The sequence below is a fragment of the Acomys minous genome (assembly GCF_964271855.1).
Source record: "Acomys minous genome assembly, chromosome: 8".
In the NCBI taxonomy this organism is placed as follows: domain Eukaryota; kingdom Metazoa; phylum Chordata; class Mammalia; order Rodentia; family Muridae; genus Acomys; species Acomys minous.
Window position 1 is genome coordinate 120,920,107 of NC_140489.1, and position 26,127 is coordinate 120,946,233.

Consider the following 26,127-nt stretch of genomic DNA (forward strand, 5'->3'; position numbering starts at 1 on the left):
ATCACCAACAAAAAGGAATGAATGGACTCAAGCAATTAAGTGTATAGAGAGTTAGAATGTGATACTGTGTCCCAGAATCCTTGTAAGAAAGCACATACAACCATGCTTACATGATGTCTAGCACCTATAAGATGTCTAGGGCAGGAACTACCAATCTGTGGAGAGTGTCCAGCCACCATCATCTCTGCAACAGGGATGATGAACTCTAATGGTAGCAGTGTATTGAATCCTGACAGAAGAGTGGGTCACACAGGTGGGTGTCATTCTCAAAACTCAAGTGGCACACTCAAGATTTGTCCATTTCTCTCAATGTTAATTATACCTAAAATGTAAACCAACATTGCATATTATACTCTAGTGACTAAAAGCACTGACGTTTATATACATGGGAGTGTAGAGAATGATGTCTGCAAATTTCTTTAAAATATCAAAATATAAGACACATTGATGGACAGATAAATAACAGACGATTGCATAGAAATGCATGGAAGTCACTATAGTAAAATATTGCTGGCTGTAAATGGTGGTGATGCATGGTGTTCACTGCATAGTTCCTTCAATATTTCTATACATTTGAAAATGTTCATAATAAGACATTGGGAAAATTTAAGGAAGTTTGAATGCATATAAACTTTTAGATAACAAAACCTACCTATATCCAATTATAACTTGTCTGTCCATCTATCAATGTATTTTATTTTTTGGTGTATTACAACCCAAAGTAACTCTTGGAAAACCATGATTTTCCAATGTAGGAATCATTAAGAGGCTAGGCTTTGAGGGAGGGCTTTGAGATAGCATCTTCTGACTTGAATCTTCACTAGTTTTCAGTATTTTCAAAAAGGATACTAGATTTTTCTCTACTATAAGATTCATGCTATCTGCACTGTAGAGCTTTATGAAGATTTGGTTGGTGAGATTACATAAGACAATTACCAAGATGTTGGGTGTATAATGAACTTTCAATAAAAAGGTCAAAGGAGCAAACAAAAGCGCTGCAATTAGATCCATAGTCTGGCTGTCCTTAAGGGTCAATTGTAATATGTATAAAATGTTTCAGACAAATATTAGATACATTTTTTGATAAACTGTAAAGGAAATAATGTGATGTAATGGGAAAATGTTAGTCATTATCAACATTTAGATATTGCAAAGGTCCTAGAAACATTTTTCCAGTATAGATCTAGTGAGTTCAACTGTGCATGGGTGTTGTGTGCCATTTTCCAAGGTGCTGAGGTAGGAGATAAGGAAACAACATGGGATGAGATGGGTTCCTGCCCACAAGCTGTTCGTGTTCTGCAAGCCAAACAAGTATGCAGAAATGTGCCTTCAGACAGAAGGCTAAGTGAATAGGACGTAGATGGGGACCAGGAGTCTCTAGAACAGAGCTGTCATCAGTGCATCTGTGCTGCCCATTGCTAGTCAGCTGTGTGAAGAACTTGGAATATGGCTGAGGGACTGCTGTTTATCATCCTAGGCCAACAACCACCACACTGCGCAGAGCATCTGAGGGACTGCCGATTGCCATCCGAGGCCAACAACCACCACACTGCGCAGAGCATCTGAGGGACTGTTGTTTACCATCCGAGGCCAACAGCCACCACACTGCTCAGAGCATCTCCTGAATATATTTATTTAACTATCTGAGGACAAAGATCACTTTTATATTTCCAATCTGTTATGAACTGACACATTTGGAGCTTACAACAAAAAATCACAAGATTGGAGTGAGAAAGATCAGAGACATGCAAAATGACAACTTAAAATTCCTTAATTTTAGATTCATAAGCAAAATTACTCTGTCTAAATTATCACAAAAATTTCTAAACCCTCCTGAAATTATGTCATCAAGTTTCAGAGGCAGTTCCCACTGCCCATTTCCCATGAGCACTGTGTCATGGGCCACCCTCTGAGCCAGGTACCATTCTCCTAAAGTGCCCAAGAAGAAATACTTCTCTAAAACCATTATATTAAGGTAAATAAGTCAGATAGACTTTTTTTTTGTCTACATATTTAAGTACAATTCAGTAATGCAGTTACTGCATTAGCACTCTTGGTGATGAGTCTTGTCTAGGACAGTGGGATGTTGACAGTGCAGTGTAGACAGCGTCAGGGCAGCCTGGAAAGGCTTACTCGATCCTGGGAAGCCATCTTTGCAGTTGGAGGTATACACAGAAAATCCCTTCCTTCTGTAAAGTTCAGCCCGGTGTTTACAGCATCCAAATTTGCTCAGCAACAGAAAGAAATCCCTTTGAAATGCCTTGGTGAAAATTGCATAGAGAAATGGATTGGCACAAGAATTGACAGGATAAAAAAGGACCAGCAAAACTTTAGAGTTGGTGACGGTGATAAGGGGTACTTTGAAGGCAGCCGAGATGGCAAAAAAGGAGATCGGTGCCATGCACGTGAAGTCTGTGAAGATGAGGACTGCCATCTTCTTAGCAATTTTTGTATCCTTGTTAGTAGCTGTCAGGCCTGGATTTTGAACCGCAAAGTATATCCTAATGTAGCAAGCACAGATGATAATGAAGGCCACCACATTGAGGATCAAGATGGATAAGATGTAGACTTGGGAGAGAGTGGATTCTACATCCATGGGGAGGCAGATGCTGACTTTCATGTAGTTGCTGACGCCCACCAGGGGCAATGTGGCAATCAGAGTGGAAAAGAGCCATCCTCCGAGCATAATTGGGATGGCATGTCTCAGGCGCAGCTTCTGGTCCAGCTGAACAGCATAGGTGATGGTGTGCCACCGTTCGAGAGTGATGACCGTAAGGGTGTAAACAGAAAGCTCACTTGCGAACACAGTGAAGAAGCCAGCTGCACTGCAGCCACTCCCTGTTTGCCAGTCTATGGCATGGTTATAATACTGGCCTTTTGTTTGGGAATCCACTGAGGCGATGAGCAGCAGATAGAGCCCCATGCAAAAGTCTGCAAAGGAGAGGTTACACATGAGGAAACGGGGCACAGTCAGTTTGTAACGGCTCGTCAGGAGAACAAAGAGGACCGTCAAGTTGCCAAGGATGGCTAGGATGTTAATCAGCCAAATCAGGACCCTGAGGAAGGCATAGCCCATAATGTCCTCACAGGGATTAAAAGCATCTGGCTCAGGAGCACACTGGAGTGTCTTGGGTGAGCAGAAGCCGTAATCGTAATCCCAGCCACTGAGTTCACTCTCCTCAAAGATGGCGGAATAACTGCAAGACAAACATTGATTTAAGGGAAACACGACGTTGCTATGATTCAGAGTATTAAAAGAAATTCTCGAATCATCCTTAGTGGGCTTTTAAATCCTAAGAAACAAAAGAAAACAAAGCTACCATGGTCTTGGCCTTACATTTATTGATTACACTATCTCACTTGATGGAATTCTTTCAAAAGAAAATGGAAAGCCATCTATATGCTGTAATATATATCTATGTAACACACTGATGCAAAGACTTAATGAAGCTGTTTACAAGTGATGGTTTTCTTTGGAAAACAAGTTTAGAGACATAATATATACACGCTAAGTTTAAAAGAATCCTTTCTTGGCGTTTTCTTAGCTATTTGTCTCATTTAGTTGCTAACCGAATTGCTACCAAGCTGTTTGTAGTAGCACACAGTGGAATTGCATGGTTTGCAGCATTAGAAATCCTCAGCTAGTGGGGACTTGATTGCACTGATGTTCCCAGCTATCCAGTGTTCCAAATGGGAACCAGCAAAGAACAGCTGACAGTAGAAATTCAGGAAGATAGACAGGGACAACAGAAAGAAGGATGAGCCCCAGTACCCCTTAGGGTACAGGTCCATTCCCCATGAAGTGCCCCGCCCACTGCAACGCTGGACTCACATCCACTCTCTCTCTCTTATAGGCACGTCTATTGATTTTTTTCTTGACAGCCTTTATCTAGTTTTAGTTCTTTCCCATTCCAGCCTCCTGCAATGGTCCGTCCTAAACAGAATTCTGAATTCTACTTATGCAACTCAACCCTTCTCCATGTCCCCATCACCTTATGGGGTGAAATCCACACTCCTTTTGATGAGCCTAAAGCCTTTGCTTGGCTGATCTGCCTACTTCTGGAAATGCTTTTTCTAGTCTGATCTCTCTGTTAAATTCTCCGTCATCCTGGAAGACAAGTTTCTCAGGAAAAGCATTCTTGATTCTATTCACCAAAGACTTTATTATCCTTTTTCTCTGCTGGAGTTGTACTTAGTTGCCAATAAGTAATGAAGAGTGGTTATCTTGTTTAATATTATCTTAGTTTTTGAGACAGGATTCCATGTAGCCCAGGCTGGGCTTAAACTTGTTACATAGTCAAGGCTGGCCTTAAGCTCTCGATCTTATCATCTCCTAAGTGTTGGATTATAGGTATGTTTTGCTGACTCTTAATTTTGGTGTGTGTGTGTGTGTGTGTGTGTGTGTGTGTGTGTGTGTGTGTGCATGTGTGTGTGTACATGTGTGTGTATGTGTGTCTGTGTGTGCATGTGTGTGTATGTGTGTGTGTGTGTGTGTGTGTGTATGTGTGTGTGTGTGTGTGTGTGTGTGTGTGTGTGTGTGTGTGTGTGTAGGACAGAGGAGAACCATGGATGCTATTCTTCATTCCTCAGGCAAATATCTACCTTTCCTTTTTGAGATGGTATCTTTCATTGGCCTGAGGCTTACCAAGTAGGCAAGGCTGGCTGGCCCATCTCTGACTCTCTAGTACTGGGACTGCAAAGCTTACATGGCTACATCTGGCAGTTTTCTTGTTGTTGTTTTGAAATGTGGGTTCTGGGAATCAACTCAGGTATTCATGCTTCTAAGACAAGAACTTTAGCAAGATCAAGATCTTATTTCTGAAGTCATGCTGTCTAGCAGAGTTTTGGTTCCATTCAGTCTTTGTGAAGGAATAAATCTAGACTAGGAAAGCCTGGTTCTGGATGGGGTTAGTAGGGCGTGGGGACAGCCTGGTTCTAGACAGGCTTGGTAGGGCGTAGGGACAGCCTGGCTCTGGATGGGCTTGGTAGGGCGTAGGGACAGCCTGGCTCTGGACGGGCTTGGTAGGGCGTGGGGACACAGCATCTATTTGATGATGGATATGGACTCAGTGAGTTTGACTTTGTTCATAATATGATCATTTGGGGAGTTGGAGAAATGGGTATAATTTTTCTATAAAGACCAATTAAGTATGTATTTCATCACAGAGTTTCTCTCATTAAATGTATCTTTTCCTTGGCATGAAGTATGAGGTTAGCTTTCTGAGGACTGGCCAGCTTTCATAGTACAGGAATGTGCTATGTAGGCTGATAGGGAAAAACAAATCATTAATAGTCTCACTCATCTGTGAACCCTGTGAACCTTATAATATATATAATGACCTGTATGGGAAGATACACCCATGGATGAAATAGTGGGTCAAATGCTATAGGGAGAACCAACTTCTGAGTGAATTTAAGGTACACTCTACATGACAACATGCATGCCTGGTACTGTAAATCTGGCTATGAACTTACCATTGTGGAGTTGCAGGAGTGAACTTACTCTCTTTTCCACCTTTTCTAAGTGGACATGCTACCAGACTGCCTTTTAAATTCAATCTCTATTCCCATAGATTAGTGAAGCTGTCAGTCTTCATCAAAGAAGTTGCTTTGTGCGGTGAACGGTGATTAACACAGAAACTTACAATTGGTCAAAGGTCAGAGAATAAGTGTAAGCCATAAAAAGTTCATCTCTCCACCTCCACCCCCAAGACTCAGGAGTCATCATGGAAGACGGGGTGGAAAGGTTGTGAGAGCCAGAACTGGGGAGAACCAGAGCAGCATGGCTGCGTTCATGAACTCACAGTGCCGTGGCTGCTTGCAAAAGACCTGCACAAGGTCAAAGGTCACCCTTTCAGTGGGCAGTGCAGAGAGGCTCACAAGCCTGGACTCCTGCTTTAAGAGTGCGACTCCTGGGAGGCCGCTCATGCTTCCAGTGGGCAGCCCCGCACTTACGCATGTGTGGGCGGAGCATATTGGACTCAGTGTTATTTAAAAAAGAGGGCATGAAGTTAGGAGTGGGGAGAGAGTGAAGAACTAGGAAGATCTGGGGAAGTGTGAGGGTAAATATCAAAATACATTGTATAAAATTCCCGAAGTAGTAATTAAAATGTAATTCATGTTCTACGCATGGAAGTTGTACCGAATTCACTGAGTTGATAAGAGAAAATAGTTGAGGCATTCAGTACTAAAGGGAAAACATAGATTAAAAAAAAAAAGATGTGCAAAACTAGAAATGGATTCGGATCTGGGAAGGGCTGTGGCCACACAAAGGACAGCATAGGATCCTTATATGTGTTATTATTAAATAACTTTAAAGCAATACAATTAGTTTTTACGTAATAGACATCAATGTAATTATATACTGTTAGTTTTCCAGGAGAAGATGATTATAAAGAACAATTACGGAAACCAATCCTTAATATTGGTGCTCATGGGTCATCTGGTCTCTTGTTTGTTTGACTGGTTTGCTTTTGTTTTTGAGACAGGGTTTTTCTGTGGAACAGCCCTGCCTGTCCTGGCTCTCACTTTGTAGACCAAGCTGACCTCAAACTCACAGAGACCTGCCTGCCTCGGGCTCCTAAGTGCTGGGATTAAAGGTGTGCACTACCATACCTGGCTGTTATAGATCAACAGATTGAATCCCATGCATTGTTAGAAAGGGAACCAAGATTAAAGAAGGTAGGGACAGTCCCAAGCTCCTTTGTGGGAACAGTGTCAGGATTTGGCCTTCATATCCTTAGCTCAGAGATCTTTGAGTCAGTGATTTCCAAAGTGTGGGCCGTGGATCAATTATATGAACCACCAGGGTGTTTGTAAAAAAAAAAATGCAGACCAAACTCTGGAGGTGCAGAGCCCAGGAGTCTGCACTTCAAGCAGGTTCTGTAGTTGCATCAAACAAAATAGCAACACAAAAACTAGGTAAAAATATTCCAACCGTTGTTGCCTTGATTTCTCTTACTCTGCTTTATCACTCAAATCATCTCAGCTGTTTGGGGCACTATTTTACAATGTCTAAGAATTCTGTCATGATTTCTGGGCAAATATAAATAAGGAGTCCAACATGTTTCTCCTCACTTCCTCCTTGGCCCTTTGCCCTGCCAGGCATATATGTCTGGCAGAGGCTCCCAAGGGCAGTGTCATGCTGACCCACAAAGCCTGGTTCTGGTGGCTCTGTGGGAGTGCAAATGGCCTCAGGGACTTAGGAATGCTGGCGTAGGAGGCAGGAGAAATCACATCACTGCTCCAGTGACAACTGAGAGAGGAAGAAGAATGTGTGTGTGTTGAGGGGTGTGTGTGTGTGGGGGGGAAGGGGTGTGTGTGTGGGGGAAGGGGTGTGTGTGTGGGGAAGGGGGGTGTGTGGGGGGGGAAGGGGTGTGTGTGTGGGGGAAGGGGTGTGTGTGGGGGGGGAAGGGGTGTGTGTGGGGGGGAAGGGGTGTGTGTGGGGGGGAAGGGGTGTGTGTGTGTGTGGGGGAAGGGGTGTGTGTGTGGGGGGAAGGGGTGTGTGTGTGGGGAAGGGGGGTGTGTGGGGGGGGAAAGGGTGTGTGTGTGGGGGAAGGGGTGTGTGTGGGGGGGGAAGGGGTGTGTGTGTGGGGGAAGGGGTGTGTGTGGGGGGGAAGGGGTGTGTGTGTGTGTGGGGGAAGGGGTGTGTGTGTGGGGGGGAAGGGGTGTGTGTGGGGGGGAAGGGGTGTGTGTGGGGGGGGAAGGGGTGTGTGTGGGGGGAAGGGGTGTGTGTGGGGGGAAGGGGTGTGTGTGTGTGTGGGGGAAGGGGTGTGTGTGTGGGGGGAAGGGGTGTGTGTGTGGGGAAGGGGGGTGTGTGGGGGGGAAGGGGTGTGTGTGTGGGGGGAAGGGGTGTGTGTGGGGGGGGAAGGGGTGTGTGTGGGGGGGAAGGGGTGTGTGTGGGGGGGAAGGGGTGTGTGTGGGGGGGAAGGGGTGTGTGTGTGTGTGGGGGAAGGGGTGTGTGTGTGGGGGGGAAGGGGTGTGTGTGTGGGGGGGGAAGGGAGGTGGTTAGGAGGATAGTGGGGTCAGGCAGGTGGTGAGAACACTATGTTTTCTTGGGAAGAACAGGTGAGGCTGAGGGATGGCTATCTGGTGGCACTTTGCAATGATCAAAAAAGTACTTTCATGGGCTGGTGACATTACTCAGTTGGCGGAGTGCTCACCTAGTATGCCTGGGGCCCTGGGTTCAGTACCCAGGTCCAAATAAACTGGATATGAGAGGGCATGTCCGTAACCCCAGAATACAGGAGCTGGAAGTAGGGGATCAGAGGTTCAAGGTAAGTTTTGTCTATATAATAAGTTGGATGAAAACCTAGGCTATGCAAATTAGTAGAAAGAAAGAAAGAAAGAAAGAAAGAAAGAAAGAAAGAGAAGAAAAGAAAAGAAAAGAAATAAACTGTTTCCATCCGGAGCAAAGTAGCTTAGATTATGCATTGCTTTCTTGCAGTCTGAGTTGTGTGAGCTAGACTCTGGAGCCTCTTAGCAGAGTAAACTCAAAGGCAGGGCTGATGCCAGCTGCTGAGGGTGGGTTACATCTCATCATCACAAATGACAGTGCTTAGAGGTGGAATCCTGCTTATAAGTATAAAGCTATGTGGCTGCAAAGAGGGATGTGTGAGGAAGAGACTATTATAGGGTAAATAGTGGCAACTCAAAGGAAGGGAGGGGGAGACAGGCTGGCACCCACCCTGGGGGCGGCTGGGACGAAGCCCTTCTTCAAACTGGTCCTAAAAGTCGTCTCATTTCTACCACTCTCCTTGAGGAGGGTGATGTCCCAGAAAGTGCAAGTGCTGACCAGAACTACTGCCCTCAAAAGTGCACGCCAGACTCTGTGCTGTGAGAGCATCACTCCGAGGGCCACTTCCAGCCCCGAGATACCCCCCCAGGTCCCAGGTCTTCCCGGCCATACCTCTCATTGCCTCCACAGCACCCTGAGACTGACAGGAGAAGAGAAAATAGAAGAAACTTGCAGAGTATCTGAGAAGGACATCTGGTTTTGTAGTCTTTCAGGGCACACGGGAGGAATAGTAATAAATGTGGCTTAGGGACATGGGGGCTGTCTTTTGAGGCATGCTCTTTTACAGTTGCAGGTAAGTGAAATGCCAGGGCAGTCAGCATTTAAAACAGGAAAAAATGTTAGAAATCTGTCAATAGAACAGACCTACCGTATGTTAATGATGGCATTACGGTTAATGCTAAGGGGCTGGGGAGATGGCGCCATTGGTCAAACGCTTGCTGGGCAAGCACGAGCACCATGTGAAGACCCCAGGCCTAGGGAAGAGAAGATGAAGGGCAGCGCCCTGCAGCTCTCAGCTTACGCTAACCAGTGAGTCCAGGTCTCAGGGAGAGAGACCCTGTCTCAAAAACGTGAAGTGATGGCTCCTGATGAATGACATCCAAGGTGTGACCTCAGGCCTCTCATGCGCGCACATGCGCGTGCATCTCCACATAAAGGAACACACACACATGTGAGAGAGCAATACCACACTCAGGAGTGTAGCAGTCAGGTTGGCCCAAATGTCTCCGAAGGGAAATAGCTGCCTTTAGAAGCTATGCATGCAGTCTGTCTTTGTGGCATGTGACTAGTGACAGTTACTTCAGATGGAGCCATCACTTGGAGTAACCCTTAGTGACACCCAAATGCCTGAAAATTAAACTGCAATTTTATACACACTAATGTATACAGGAACAACTTCCTGATATTCTTAAAGGGATTTTTTTATTTCCATTTTGCTTTTTTTTTTTTTTAAACAGCTAAGATAACATGTACAACTAGCTGCCATTTACAACGAAAAAAATTATTCCCATTTTAAACTATAGAAAAAACACCTTGCAAACATCCTCTCACCAAGACTTTTATCAAAAGAAAATCGTCGCAGCAAATAACAATAAGATGCCCGCAGAACAAGCCGCGGCTCTCCGAGCGTCTGCATGTGAATACTTACAGCGTTTCATTATTCGCGTTCCTCGCCGTGCTTTCACATTGTTTGGAAAAGTTTTCAAAAATGGGAAATGAAAAATTCTGTCTGAAAGAGAAGAGGTGGAAAAAGAGAAAAACAAGCCGTTGAGCTTTTTGATCCTTTAACCTGATCATGTCTATTTACGCCTTAGGCATCCACATTCTCTGTGTATTCTACCCTTGGTGGGCTCTGCACCATTGTCCTGACTGAGATGCTTCCCAAGGAGAGCGTAAACCCTCCTGCATTGTCCTCTGTGTCTCCAGCTTAGAGAAAATGCCTCTGAATGCTAAGTGTTTTGTGTGGGTTCGGGAGGAGAGGGAGAAGAAAAAAAAAACCCACGTAAATTTGTTATATTGAATCATGGGTTTTCAATGCTTATTAAAAGCTCCCTTTTGTGGTGTCTTCCAGTTTGCTCCTCACCAACTCTTCTCCTTCTTATTGGCCTTGATGAACTACTTGGCATTCATGGCTTTGAATTGTAGCATGAAGTCCTTCTGTGAGGGCTCTGGGTGAGCTGCTGTTGTGCATTGTCGGCCTTCAGCTTTTGTGCGAAAGCTTATGTTGATGTTCCTGTCTCTCCTCTCTTTCCCTCTGGGAAGTCTGGTTTAGGAAAAAGGGGATGGGACAAGGAGAGAGAAGGAGGCTGATGCACAGGAACACAATCTGAGGGAGGCTCAGGGTAAGGAATGAGGGTGTGGGAGCTGCCGTGAGCGCCTCAGCCTTCCCCGAAGAGAATGGAGGGATGAGGCAGCCCAGAGTGGACATTTGTCTGTGCTGTAATTATCCAGCATCAGTGAAGCAAGCCCTGGTAGTAATGATTTTTGCAAATGTAGAAAGATGGGGAGTGATGTCAGAATGATTTGACAAAATAGTCTTTCTATTGACAAAATCATCTTGTTAGTCTAGTTATTATTATGTTTATAAACGTGGACAGAGTCCCTGCCCCCGTTGCAATCCTCTCCCGCCCAACGTGTGAGTGTGCATTGGTGTGTGCATGGCGCCGGGGGGGGGGGGGGGGGAGGGGATAGTTCCGGCTCAGTATTAGACAGAAGTCAGTATGGAGACAAGTCCCACAGTTCACAGGAGCTTGGCCTTCGAATCATAACACTGGATGATAATAATTCTATCTTCACATTTACCATGAAAGTCATAGAAAGCTCTGCCCAGGCAGCCCTGTGCATTATCCTTAGGTGCCTCAGTTTGCACTAAAATCTCACAGACTCAACTTCAACTTCATTGACTTCTACAGCTTCTCTGGGCTTTAGAGTCACAGAAGGACTTGTGAATCAGTGGAGGCTTCCAAGCTCAGCCAGGACAGCCTGTGTGTGACGATGCTCATGCCAAGCTCAGACAGTCGTAATCCCATCATCCCCTTTCTACCTAGAGCTGTCTTGTTTGTCTTCTGGAATAAAGGTCTTGAATTAAACACCCATATGTCAGTAATTTCAGGAGTGTGACCTCTTCACCACAGAAGTGACCAGAACCAGCCTTACCCTAAGCCAGCATCTGCCTGCCTGCCTGCCTGTCACTTACCAGCATTGCTGTCTTCAGCCCACCCTTCATTCTGAGGCCCTACTGAGACCTCATATAAGCAAATTTGCATACTCTTACTTTGCAGTCTTTGCTCCTCCTCTAGCTGCCTTGGGCTGCTGCTCAGCGCCCACCATGGCCCCCACTCGGGCTGCTTTTCCTGACTCATCTTCCGTCACGTGCCCACAGTCTTCCCATGCTTGCTTTTGAATAACATTCGTCTTCCAGCATCTCTCACCCTGAGCCTTCATGTGAGCCCTTCCATCCTGGCATGCTTTCCCCCAAGCCTTCTCTTCAAGACTCAGCAAAAGTTATCTCCTTTAGGAAGACTTGTGTGTGCCCCAGACACTCCTCTACAGCCCTAGGGCATTTGCCACATTCTCTGTTGTTACGGCATTCACTGACACCACCTCTGGTGTTCTTTTACGCTGCTGTCCACTCTGGGAGGGCTGACACAACTTCTCATCTTTTCTGTCTTTAAACCTGGTGCATTGGGACATGGCCAGTGCTCAGTTCAAATCCTCTGAAGCTCCCTTAATGATATAGAACCTAAGCTGGGTGCATCCTACCACTCTGGAGACAGAGGCAGGTGGATCTCCATGAGTTCGAGGCCAGCCTGGCCTGCATAGTGAGTTTCAGGACAGCCAGGGCTTCATAGCGAGCTATTCTGTCTCACCCTCCCCAGCCAAAATGATAATAGAGCTGCCTCAAATCTTTAGGGAGAACCAACTCTACTTACTCAAGGCACAAAAAAAAAAAATATAGCCTGGTTGATCAGCTATAAATAGGTTAATTCTGAACAAAGACAGTAGCAGCCTGGAGCGCTTCTCGGTGCCTTATCTAATTGATTGATTGAGCGCATCTCTGCAGGCTTCAGTAGTGACTTCAGAGCACTGCTTTCTTTCCCACTGAGAGCTGTGACCCAGTAGTGGGTTATGAAAACAATAGAGCATGTCAAGGCTTGCAGTGAAAACAAACAGGCATGAGACAGAGAGAGAGATAGAGATAGAGATAGAGATAGAGATAGAGATAGAGATAGAGAGAGAGAGAGAGAGAGAGGGGGGGGGGGGGAGGGAGGGAGGGAGACAAAGAGCAGGTAGTATCATGTATCTGCAGTGCACATTTGAAAAATTAGCTTTAGCTATTTGCTTTTTTCTTTCATGTATATGTGACACTGGGTCACGATGCGGAATGGTGCCTTCAGCCAGAAGACTCTGGAAAAACAATGCTGTCTGGAATGAAAATCCTGCCCCTTAACTGCTGTGAAGTGGTCAGATGCCCTCTGCTGGACACAGAGCCAGCCGCTAGGTGCTCCTGCCCTCTGGGACTGCCCACTAACCCAGCTGTTGGAGCCATGTTTCTTCTGTTCAGCACTGGACGTTGCTTTCCGTGGGAGACAAGAATTCAAAACCAAAACCCAAACCAAACCATGTAGTAGTCTGCCAATGTTAAATTCAAAATTAATTGTGTAAAATGATGTTTTCTGCTAAGAATTAGAACAGGCTGGTCCTTTTTGACACTTGAGTTTTTGCAAAGGCCGCAGAGGTGCTTCAGCTATTTGGCAGGTTTGTGAGGCTCAGGGATCAGAGATCAGCAGCATGAGGAACAGCTTGTTTTCTTTTTGTCTCTCTGAAGCTTCTTCATGACTGCAGAGCTGGCTGGGAACGCAGCCAGCAGGGGACAGGGCACCACGCGCCACAGGACTAGATGGAGATGCGAGGTTCTCCACAGACAGCACTGTCCCCTTTGTCCCCTTTGCTTTTTACTTACTCTTTCTTTGGCAGATTCCTAAAAGCACAGCAGTGGCTGGGGTACGTCAGTGTGGCAACCAGGAGGCTGCTGAACTTTTCTCTGGAGGGCAGTGTTTTCAGTGAGTAGGATGACTCGGCAATGAGGGTCTGAACGGACTCCAGCCCATGGCTGGGCAGGGCCTGCAGTCTGGTGGAAGAAATATCCCTGCACAGCGATGGGGAAAAAGGCCTTTTATCGACTGATTTTACGTATTTTACTCGACAGTCCTCCCCTATGGATGAGAAATCTTTCCTCCATTTTGTTCCACTTTAATTCTTCATTTCAGTCATCATAATCTGAATTCCAAAGAACTGCTCTGGGGTTTTCGCTTTGTGGGCACTCACTACTCTTTTCAAGGTTGCCCGTGGACTCCTTGTACCTTGCATATGGCTATTAGGATTTTTGTCTGCTCTCTCCTGATTCCTCTTTATCTCTGACTCCCTTCCTCCACCTCTCCCTCCTTATGTCTACTCTCCACTCCTTCCTCCCCACTGCCCTCTCCGTAATGCTAGTTCACAAGCAGATCCGCTAGCCTGCCTCTAGGTTGCTTGGCAACCTCTGACATCATCACCTGCTGCCAGGTGTGTGCCAGATATAAAAGAATGAACCTGCCACTTCCTCTCTGTCTGTCTGTCTGTCTCTCTCCCTCCCTCCCTATCCCCCTCCCTTCCTCCCTCCCTATTCCCCCCCTCCCTCCCTCCCTCCCTCCCTCCTCCCTCCCTCCCTGTGTCTGGGGTATTCTCTTCCCCCATCTATCTATCTCCCACTGTCTCTCTCCCCTCATGGTTCATTCAGGCCATAGCTCCTTTCCCCTTTCTTTCCTCCATATATATCTCTCCATATCAGATGTGTTGCATCTCTATATTTTTAGATAATACTTATTATGCAAAAACCGACTGCTTGCTTTCTAACATGGCAGGCATGTAGGTGACATCTGTGTTCTGTTCCAGAGGTAACAGTCATGGTTTCGATGCCTCGGTGTCTGATTAATCAAGCTCTGCAGGGGAGGTTTTTATAAAGCGCAGATGGACCACCCTATTAAGAGCTTCATGCGGCATTACCCATCATCCACCTGGGAAGCAGAGCACCAGTTGGATGTGTCCATCCAAAGCAAGCAAGAACTATGCTGAGCTAGCACAGTTGTGCAGAGGGCTCGGGCCTTTAAACAAAGCTCCCTGGTTTATCCTGCTTGCTTTCTAAATGGCTAATGCCCAAAGCTTTCCCTCAGCACATCCTGGACAGTATGCTGCCATGGGAGGCCCAGGGCCCAGCACAAGGAGGGAGCCAGTCAATAATGATGGTGGGGAAACCACATGAGTACAAGTGGGAAGGGTGCAGGGTACAAGGTACAGGGTATAGGTTCCTGTGAGAACAGTGGAGGCAGGAGACTGCCCCAAGGGCTCCAGGCCTCCTTCTTGCTTCCTGTACTTGCTGATTTAGGAAACCAGTGCTCTGTTCTGGTTTAGAGTTTTTATATGGGTTGTTAGTGACCAGGCTCCAGATTTTTCCCAGATGTGGGGCTTAATGGTTTTTCTGTTGTTGTTGGTTGCTTGGTTGGTTTTTGTTTTTCTTTCTTTCTTTCTTTCCTTTTTTTTTTTTTTTTTTTAGTGGCTGTATTTAAAATTAGTGCCTCCTATGGCTGAGGAAGTCACCAGCCCTAGAATGGAACCTACTATTGTGATTCTGCTAACTGGTCACAGTTTAAAACTGCCCTTTAAATGTTTATGTTTTTACCCATAGTCCTGAGAGTCTCTCAACCTTGGTTGGAGAAGCTTTTCTTTGTACAGGCCCTTGCAGGGAGCCCCAATTCATGGAGGGTTTGAGGCTCACTCCTCACACTGTTGTAAGAAGAATCCACCTGCAACGTCTTAGTCACGGCTAGTGAAGTGTTTTGGGTGAGCCAGGTCAGAGTGCATTCTCTGAGTGGGTTCTGGGTATGGGGCTGGGAAGCCACCCTCCATTAGCACATGAGACCACACCTTGTGTTTGGCATTACTGGCTGAAATAATGGCCCCTCAAATTCACATGTTGAAATCTTATTCGCTAGAAGCTCAGAATATCTTATTTGGATACAAGCCCTTTACCACATCACATGACGCTGTCATGGTAGGCTGTAACCCACTATGCCTATGTCCTAATAAAACTGGGGAGAGGTGAACTAATAGAGAAGCTAGGCACTCAAACACACACAACAGTATCTACAACACGTGGAGACTGGAGTTAACCAGAGGGACCCTTAGCAGATAAGACAAAGGTTTAGTACAGTCTTCCTTCCGAGGCACCAAACACACTGCTCCATCCACTGAGGGCCTGCAGCCCCTAGTGATGTGGGGCTTTGTGGAAGGCAGTGCTTCACTGCAGAATAGCAGCCCTGATGCATTTAGTCCTTTTCTGCAAGCCAGGCTGGTAGCGTTGTGACTGGCCACTAAAAAGGGCTGTCAGGGTGCACTGTGTGGAGAGGGAGGTTGCCCCGGGTACTTACAGGATGCTGGGCCCTGTGGCTCCCTGGAAGGCTCCACTGTGCATCTTCTCCAGACGGATGTTTTCTTTTAGCTCCCTGTGTGGAGAGACAGTTTCCTTAGTCTTGTTTGCACCTCACATCGACCTTCATAGCTGTGTGTATACCTGTCCAAAGTAGGCTGTGTGCGTGGTGTGGTGGGGCAGAGGGGAAAGGGGAGGGGCAGACACACCGGAAGAAAGATGCAAGTCTCTGGTGACACTGTAAAGTTGCTAGTGTGTACTTTTGGCTTCACCTGTTGTTTGTCCTTCCCCGGAACCCTCTGTCCAGTGATTCAGTAACCTCCTGTCGGATTTGTGAGGACTTGCTACCATGCAGGCGGGGGAGGATTAGAATGCTCCTCTGCCATCCAAGGCTACCGAGTTAAAGCACAGCATGCTCCTTATCGGTCTCTGAGTTGCTGTGACCTTGGAGGCCTCAGAATTTGTCAGAAGCCACAAACCAAAGAGTAAAGCTCCTTCTAAGTGGTTGCCTCATGATGTAATCTGACTGTTTTTATGTGTGCGTTCTCAGTGGGTGTGTAGAGGGGGTGGTCACAGCCTGTACCACAACAGACTTCAGGCTCCACCTGTTGAGAAGACCCCTGTATCCCTGTCCTGATGCCTCAGCCACCGTCCTTTCTGCTAACAGAGGGACACTCTCTGAATTTCCTCTGGTTGTTATGTAGGCCTTTTTGCTTTGACCCTCACATTCTGAGAGTTCTGAAAAGCTCTGTCTGCCTGTCTGGACACATCACCTCTGTGGATTGTTCATCTTACTGGCTTCTGGCTAGGACACATTTCCTTCTACTTCTACCTGTCCACATTAGCCTGGAGCAAAGCCTGCAACTCCATTGTCCATTGTTTTTGGGGCCTTCCCTGGCCTCTAAACCATGGAGGACTTGCTTGCACTCAGGGCAAACACACCACACCGCCTTCTGTCTGGGTTACCCTTCAGACAGTTCATGAACCATTGGGATCTGCCTTTTCCTGTGCTGTGAATCTCCGTAGCTAAACCCTGAGTTACAGTTTACTCCTTTTCATCTCCTTGGGAACGTAGTATGTCCCCTTCAGTAGACCTGTCGCCTGTTGAGTGAATAATGGAATGGGGCCGTGATGTTTCAGAGCTTATCTTGGAGTTCTTACTAATGAATTAATGAACTCTTTACAGGGCTGTCAACAAGACAGTGTACAAATCCCCTCCATGAGGACAATGCGTATGCAGCTCCCACTTCTCTGATCATTGTAGGATCTAGACCCTGAGCTGAGTGCATACAAGTCTTTATCCACACATTCACAGGAGTCAGAAACTTAATCGGTGAGTACTTCCTGAGGCAATATAAGAAGTACCAAGGGACCTTATGAAAAAAGGACTTTTTCATTTTGTTGGGCCAGTCCTCTAAGCAAATCATCTTCTATTGGCAACCTTGCATTATGGATGAGGACACTGTAGCTTGGGCAGGTCAACTTGTTCAAGGTAATGCAAGTTGAGAAGCAGTGGGTTGGAGTTCAGACCCAGCTAGTGACCCCGAGGCCCTGAGGCCTTGCCTCACAGCTACTTTACTATACAGCATGGTGTCTGCACACTAGGCTCCTTGGTTTAAGAGCTATAGATAAAAAAAAATCATTAGTATATCACACAGATATGAGGTCCTGTGCCTCAGACCTTAACATAGCAGAGCTTTCTCAGAGCTTGTTAAAAGTGCAGACTCTCAGCCCCTTTGAGATCTACCGAGGCAAAGCCAGTGTAGGCAGCACCTTAGGAATCTGAAGTCACAGGCAGAGGTGATCTCTTCATGCTATAATGTGCGAGAATCACTGGCCAGATCACGCTTCACACATTTTTATTAATTTTTGTTTCTCTCTCTCTCTCTCTCTCTCTCTCTCTCTCTCTCTCTCTCTCTCTCTATTTATCTATCTATCATTTATTGCTATGGGAGAGAAAACATGCTCATGCCATTGTGTGTATGTGTATGTGTGTGTATGTAAGCATGTAGGCTTGAGGACAACTTTTGGAAGTCAGTTCTCTTCTTCCATTGGGTTGTCAAACTTGAGGGCAAGCTTCCTTAAACTCTGTGCCACCTCACTGGCTCATTTCTTTTAAACGCTGTTCTTTGTTTCCATTAACTTTATCTTCAGTGTAGCTTTCCGGGTGCTCTTAGGTATTGCTATTCATGACTTGAGCATGCAGAACCTCATCCTATGCTGTGACGGACCACATTACCCCATAAACACGTGAACTTACCACTCTTCCTGAGGACAGCCTTGGGAAGGGGAGGCTGAGGGCAACAGAAAGTGCCATCTTTAGGATCAGTCGCTTGAGTTAAAGGCTGTTACCCTGTGGCTGGGCTGAAGTAGGGGAAGAGCCAGGGCTCCCCATTCTATGGGGAGCTGCTTCTTCCCCGCCAGCAGGGGGCAGGTGGGCAAATGAAACTGCTGTGTCTAATTAGGCTGGTAAATGGTGTCACCCCATTTCTCTGCAGTGGGGTCTGGGGAAGAGCCTCTTTGTGCAATGTTCTGCCTCTAACACACCATCAACCTGTGAGAGGGGGCTAGAGAGGGGAGCTCGAGATGGAGGAGGCACAAAGTAGGTTGTTGAATATTTCAGCACACTGTCAACTTCAATGCGTGGAGGCTGCTCCAGTCTTTGAAATCAGGGTACTCTGGGGTTTCCAGCCAGCTGGTTGCTTGGTAACACGCAGGCAACTCGGAGGACTAGCCACTTGAAAGTTTATTTTTGCCCTGAGTTAGTTGCTGAAGATTGAATGTGATCTGGTAGCCAGAGTAATGCTTCATTTTTATTCATGAGCCAGGGAAATAAGCATATACTTACAGGGAGATTAGCGTAGTCCCATTGAATGCGTGGCTTTGTACTTCTTCAAATCCATTTCCATAGAGTTTGCTGGGGGAGGGAGGAGAGAGGGCTCAGGCATGGGAAGGAGCTGACAGCACACTTTGGAAGCAGATGCTCTCTCTCTCCTGTGACATTTATTGCTAAGATAACCACTGGCATTCACACCAGCTAGCTGTCTCTCCACCATGCTGGACTTAGGAGGCATGTGGGGTGAAGCTGTTCTTTCTGCTCTGGTTTATTCTACCTTCTCCATCCCCAGTACCAATTTCTAAAGTGTTTACTAGGTGCTGGGTAATTGACTGGCCCTGGCATGCCCATCTCTGGATTTGCTTCTCATGGCTGTTGCTTCCATTGTATTGATAAGAAAGGCCAGCACTGGCGCTGTTGGGCCTGGAGTTACTGGGAGCAGGGGCAGAGTGGGATTCAACACTGAGATGCCAGGCTGGTTTATAGACTCTGTGGATCCCTGGGTGCCCTGGGCTCTGTGGCCTGCAGAGCAAAGCTTCAGAGCTGAGTCACCCACTCTATTTTTCTGTATGTGTGCTCATGGTTTTGTTGATGCCAAACTAGCTCTATAGCCTGAAAGATCTAAGTGTCTGCAAACAGTTCTTTAAGCCCCATTAGCAGGTAGCGAAATCAATGTAGTTGAGCGCAACCAGCATTTTAAAAACTGAAATGAAGCAGAGCAAGTGAGAGAGTGTTAGAGTGTATTGCTGGCAGTCAGGGTTGGGTGGCATCAGATTTCTTCAATGTTTTATATGGTGTTTATAAAACAACTCTCCATACTTGAAACACACACACACACACACACACACACACACACACACACACACACATACACAGATACACACAGAGATACGCATAAAGACATACACAGATGCACACGCACAGATACACACACAGACACAAACACAGACACACAGATTTGCACACATAGACACACACAGATACATATACAGGCACAGAGATTCACACACATACACACACACACACACACACACACACACACATACTCATACACAGGCATATACAGATACAGACACACACAAACACACTCACACAGACACATACTCACAGAGACACACACACCCCTGACCAGACTTAGACATAAGAGGCTCCAGCCTCTAGCCATGCTGTGAAGTGCCAGAGCCAGAAAGAAGTGTAGGGAGCTCTCAGAGAACCCCACCCCGCCATCTTACAGAGGAGACGGGCTCAGACTGAAGAGTGACAAGGATGGCGCCAGGGCACAGTCTGTCAGAGGCCAACTGTTTTCTTCTCCAGTCCTCATGACCTCAAGATGTACTCACTCTCCTATGAGGAGGTCACGTGGTCAATACCACATAGGCCTCCACATGGTCTTCCTGTTTAACACTCCAACCTCTTGTCCTAATCCTCCCTATTGGTCTTTCTCGCTTTAGCACCATGTAACCTGAAGTACTTTACTTGTTCCCTGTTTGCCTCTCTTAGCAGAACATAATGTCATGACAACAAGGATTTCTTTCTTTTCTTTTTCTTTTTTCACAGAAAGGAGGAAGGAGATAGAGCACTTATTTCTTTATAAACTTGAAGAAAAAATTTTGAAAATTAATTGTTATCTATGTTGTACAACTAAACATTACTGTATTAAATTATAGTAGAAGCCTGCCATGGTGGCACATGCCTTTAGTTCCAGCACTTAGGAGCCAGAGGCAAGCAGATGTCTGTGAGTTAGAGGCCAGCATTGTCTACAGAGAGAGTTCTAAGACAGACAGAGCTACACACAAGTAGCTTGTTTAGCATAGATATATTTATGTGTGTATATATATATGCATGCATATACATGTACAAATCACTATGTAGACTAGTCTGGCCTTGAACCAAGAATCACCTGCCACTGCTGACAACAAGGGTTTCAAGCTATGACACTCATCACAGGCTCTCCTGTATCCTGTATCCTAGCAATGCTTGGCATTCAGAGAATTACAGTGTGTTAAATGAACTGGCCAAACATTTGAGTGGGTCTAGGGATGATGTCTTGCGATGAGTCATAACCAACATGTTTGAGAGCCACCATCATACATGTCAATATCTGTGTAAGTTCTTTGTGAGCTATGAAATAAGACCTTGCATGCGAAGGGGCCATGGTGTGACATGATTGAGCTGGCCTGTCTGCAGGACCGTGGCTTCCTTCCTTGCTAGTGTTGGCAGATGTGTGAGCGGATGACTTGAAAAGTGGTTCAGACACCTGTTGTGAGACGCCTGCTCCAATGTCCCTAAGGGTTCTCTAGTCTCTGTTAGTTCAGGCCAGTGTGGATGTCCACTTCCTGTTGTATGTGCATGTGTGCAGCATGTGGGTGTGCCCTTTCTTCCCATTAGTCACAGCAAACCTTTGACAAAGAATCAGACGTGCGGATGTGGCACCCATGCCGAAGTATTACTCGAACTATGAGACTCAGGAGATCTAAGTTAGAAGTTACACACAGTCCTCATGGCCTCCTCATTGGATTGAGGTCAGAGAGAGCTAGAGGAACGTTGTACTCAATACCCTGTTCACATTTTATGAAGAACTAGGAAGAAGGGACACAAAGGCCCAGACACCGAAACAATGAAGAAATGGAAACACTAATTACCCTGGTCTGATGGATATTTATTGTATATGTTATTGAAATATTGAGCCATGCTTCATAACCAATAAAATAAATATACAATAGTCAACCCCCTGAAAAACTTAAAGCCTTCCATACTCCAGGGACCTAACAGGCACGATTAGCTTTGGTATCTGTGGTAAAGAGAGCCCTCCCTAATTTCTGGGATTCTTTTGTTTATACAGATGCACGCAGGAGCTGCTGTGACCTATATTAGACGGTTAGATGTCATTTCCCAATAGTTCTCCCTACTGTTTTTCTAGTGTAAAATATAAGGGGATAAGTCCTTTCAGACTGGTCATTTTGGGTAATTACACTTAGCTTTCTTACACCTTGTTGGTAGGTGAATCCCACGGGACTTTTAAAAAGTATTATGCTTAGAATAGTGGTCTCTGTCAGGCTGCTGGCGTGGCGGGGTTCTTTAGATATCTCTGCGCAATGAAAAAAGTCACAGCTCTGTTTCCTCTGAGTAGCTCTGAGATCTAAGTTTTCAGTGTCTAGGTCGGTATTTGCTGAAGTCTGTGCCACCATCCCCCTAAGCAGAATCACGTGAGCTTGATTCTCAGAAACACAGGCTTAGTTCCACCTCAGGTTCAGTCCAGTCCCATTGCCCCAGACACAGGGCACATTGCAGTGTCATGGGTCTTTTTCTCTCCTCATGGTGCGAGTTACATCTCTGGTGGGTTAAGACAAAGCATTCTTTGCACGGATGGCCCTTCCCTTTGCTGTACTTGATACCCTGATCTTAGCTTTAAAAAGGTTTTTTTCCCCCTTTTTTTCCTATTATTTTATTTTGTATATATGGTAGTTTTGCCTGCATGTATGTCTGTGCACCATGCTGGTACCCTCAGTGTCCAGAATAAGGGTATCAGATCCCCTGGGACCGTGAGCTGTCATGTGAATGCTGGGACTTGAACCCAGGTCTTCTGGAAGACCACTCTTAGCTGTTGAGCACCTCTGCAGCCTGTGCCTGTGACTTCAGTGTTGATGCATGTGAGGATCCTGTCACCTTTTGCTGCCTCATAAAGTCAGTGCTATACACGTGGCTTCCTGGCTAAGTCTGCAGGCCCTGGGACCAGCTGCCTGGCCTTCAGTCCTCCTCTGCTTCCTTACAAGCTGAATTACTTCAGATAAGCCCCATAACCTTTCATACCTTGATTTCTTCATCCAAAATTGGGATGATAATAATAGCATCAACTTCTTAAAGCAGTCAGATGAGGTAGGTTCTGGAACTTAACCAATGCAGTGGTCTCTAGCCTGCTGACTGGGGCCGAAAGAAATGGCTCCTTTTACAAGATTTAGACAGGATTTCTATGGGCAGGTCCATGTTTAAGTGAATTGTTACTTCCCTTCACTGGAGGGGGACCTTTCTGCTTCTGTAGAGGAGGCCAGGTCAGTGGCCTGGGCTGTACCCACAGTGTACTCACTGGGTTGGCCTCGGTCCCCCTCTGGGCTACTGTCATGGATTTTTTTTTTTAATTTTTATTTTTCATGTCTCATTTTTATTTTTGAATAGTCTGGGTCATACTTGTTGGAATTTTCTGGACTCTGCCTCCCTGCTTCCTTTTCAGCGGCAAGTCCTCTCTGTTCTCACTGGCTGTCCACAACGGAGGAGGAGGAGGCTGTCTTGCCTTGGTTAAAAGAACAGCTCCCTTGGTTTGGAGAAGCTGTGGACGTGAGTGGGAGGCCTTGGGCTGTCAGGCTCACACAACGCCTTCAATGCCTTTGAAAACATCTGGAGAGTCATCACTTCAGGTACTGAACCTCATGGGGTGAGAATGAAAGGAGGGGGCCTTCCTTGGCTCAGAGATGAGACGAAGGTCCCTTCGCTTCTCTGCCACAGTGGCCGCCCCACACTTGTAGGCATTGTCTAGGTTCTTTGCTCAGATATCAGTAATCCTGACTCAAACAGAGACAATGGCATCTTTTAATTTCAAGTAAGATTTGGGAGTTAGAACTTAATCATAGATGATGCTATACTTCTGGATGCTGCCTTCCCAGCTGAGCAATCCTGAAGTGCAGCACAGTGCTTCTGGGGTCACACTAACAGTGTTAGATGTTCTCAGACTATGTGGCCACCTAGATTTTGGTTGATTTCAAGGAATAAAGATTACATTTGCAGGTCATCAGGATCTCAAAAGTGTCCCTGTTGTGGAAGGACAGGGTGTGGAAACTTAGCACCCTGCCTGCTGGCGCATGTGTGTGAGCGACCCTGTCTTTCGCTCTCCTGTCTCCCTCCTGCCCTCCCTGCCATCTTTCTTGCTGTTAAACAAAATGACCATAGGAAAAGGATCCTAAAGAAAAGGGACATCACACCCTTTGCCTCCTATATCACTGGAGTTCTTTTATGTGAATAGTCACTGTGGACAAAGCCCATTTCCAGTGCATGTCCTGGCAGCATGGTGTGGATAGCTACTACCCTCTGGCTCCTGGACCGCTATGAACCTGCTTTGAATATGCAGGGTCCTGCATGTCTGGGGGTGTCTCCCAGTCTCTGAGCCAACTGAGGTGCCTGTCTTTCAGCAGAGCTGAGCTGTTTTCATGTTCCCCACTTCCTCAGTCAACTGCGCATCAACTTATGTGACTTTACCATATGCTGTATTAAAAAGGAGATGGCAGGTTTCATAAAGAAAGATGACAGTAATGGATTCTAACGTGGTGGATATAGTTTTGAGAAATCCACATTCTAAGTAAAACTTAAAAACAGACAGAATAAGAAAGAGTATGCAGAAGGAACAACAATAGCACAGAAAGTCCCCTTTAAAAATAAAAATGTTGGGTAATAAATAGTGGAAAATGATGAAATGTACAAATAACCATTGTGTCATTCTCTTTGTAATTCTAAAGAAACAACAGGTGCTAAGAGGTTTGGCCAGTGGCATGTCACAGCTCAAGGAATTGCAACACAGTTGATTTGGAAAGGTCAAAGGGAAGCACACGTGACAGATCACACCTTAAGCAAGTGGCCAAGTGGTAAGAGTGTGACAAGTTGTACTTCTTGATTTGATGCAGCAAGAGAGACGCAACATGGCCTTTGCGGTGCTCCTGCGGCGCCTTTGCAGTGCTCCTGTGGTGCCTTTGCAGTGCTCCTGCGGCACCTTTGCAGTGCTCCCGTGGTGCCTTTGCAGTGCTCCTGCGGCGCCTTTGCAGTGCTCCTGCGGCAACGTTTGGGCTGAATCTAGTCACAGCAATGCAGTGAGATAAATTCCCACACTGGCCTGAGCTCCTTGAAGGATGCAGAGCCTAACAGAACAGAAGAGAATGCAGGGATAGCTCAGGGAGTAGAGGAGGCATGGAAGGTAAGTGCATAAACTAGACTCCAAGCTTAAAAAAACAATCTATTCCTTCACGGTTCCTGCCTGTGCTCCTGCTTGACTTCATGCTCTGACTTCTCTCAAAGATTTACAGTCATTGGGATGTGTAAGTCAAATAAACCCCTTCTTCCCCAAATTCCTTTCATCCTTGCATTTCACAGTAATAGAAAGCAAAGCAGCATACCTGGCAAGGGGAAAGCCAATTGAGGCATTACCTCGCTCAGATTGGTCGGTGGGCATGTTTATGGCATTATCTTGATTGATGATTGATGTATGAGGGCAAAGCCCCTTTTGGGCGGCACCATCCCTAGGCCTGGGCTGCATAGGAAAGCTAGTGGAGCATAGGCCTGAGAATGAGCCAGAGAACGCGCCAGCCAATAGCATTCCTCCATGGTTTCTGTTCCGGGCTCCTGCTTTTAGTTCCTGCTCTGACTTCCCTTAATAATAGATCAAGACCTGGGAGTGAGAGAAAACAAACCCTTCTTCCCCCAAATTGTTTTTGGTCAGAGTGTTTTATCATAGCAACAGAAAAATTAAACGAGAACAGCATTAAAAAAGAAAAACCCAAACACTTAAAACATGATGAGCTAGTGGAGGCGGTGTCTACCAACCGACTTGCTCTGGGTTGTTAATTTCAGCTGCTGACTGTGGTGGATTGTGGAATTGTGGTAACTATGCAGTGGGACATAGTGTGATTGGATCTGCACAAGGAGGCATTAATAATCCTTCCCAATAGAGATGGGGCCTGGCTTTGCAGGCGCAACCTGACAGAGACTGCTTGGTTGGCTGTTCTTGGAGCTGGGACTAACATTGTGGTGCCACACCCAGTTGTCTTTGTACTGTGGCTTGCTATATGTGCAGCCAGAAAGCCTGTCACAGTTTTCAGCATGCCTTTACTCTGAAGGGTCTTAGGAAAAAAAAATTGACATGACCTTTCTCTAACTTGTGGAGTTCAAGTGAAAATCAAGGTTGTTTGTTTTGTGAGACTGGCTGAACCTATCATCGTTCAGAACATTTTAAAAGTTGCAAAGCTAAAGCGCTGCTCACTGGGGGTGGGGTGAGTGGGGGACATGTCAAGATGGCCTCTTGAGGAGACTTAATGAAAAGCCACAGTGGCTGTGAAGGGACACACAAGCATAATGCACGGTCTTAGCTTTAGCCCGCCAGCCAGAGCTTTTCTTGCACCGTGTGAAGTGTTTTGTTTTCATTAAATGAGCTCACAGTTGGTAAAGATTTGGGAGGGGGAGGGCGGGACTAGTTCCACCAAGAGCAAAATAAAAACTCCAGCTAATAATGAAAAGAGAAGGCTTCCTTTCGTTATTTTCTAATTAAGGAGTTGAACTGTATAGTTGGGAAAATAAGGCTTTCCTCAGCAAGTGTAATCCCCTTTATCCTGCAGGGTGCTCCACAGGACCCTTCCTTACACAAGGGCCCACTCAGCTGAGAACAAGCGCCAAGCAAATGACTAATCACACCCCTGAGATGAAGGGCCAAGAACAGGGAGGGAGATGGAGCACAATGGCCCACAGGCACTCTGGGAGGAGCAGATCCCCAAGTCC

General features: G+C 46.2%; 1 protein-coding gene across 2 annotated transcripts in view; it reads right to left on the minus strand.

The window, feature by feature from the left end:
* Positions 1 to 208: 208 nt before the first annotated feature.
* The window catches only part of LHCGR (luteinizing hormone/choriogonadotropin receptor), a 53,792-nt gene continuing 27,873 nt past the window's right edge, over positions 209 to 26,127 (minus strand). Inside the window, exons 7-11 of one of the 2 annotated variants that reach the window (XM_084791935.1) lie at positions 18,610 to 18,678; positions 15,763 to 15,837; positions 13,260 to 13,445; positions 9,945 to 10,025; positions 209 to 3,197 (exon numbers count right to left, since the gene is read on the minus strand). In XM_084791935.1, the coding sequence (XP_084648061.1) occupies positions 2,045 to 3,197; positions 9,945 to 10,025; positions 13,260 to 13,445; positions 15,763 to 15,837; positions 18,610 to 18,678 (1,564 nt within the window). In that variant the 3' untranslated portion in view covers positions 209 to 2,044. The remainder of the gene's footprint in view (positions 3,198 to 9,944; positions 10,026 to 13,259; positions 13,446 to 15,762; positions 15,838 to 18,609; positions 18,679 to 26,127) is intronic. The other variant, XM_084791936.1, reaches the window with a different exon arrangement.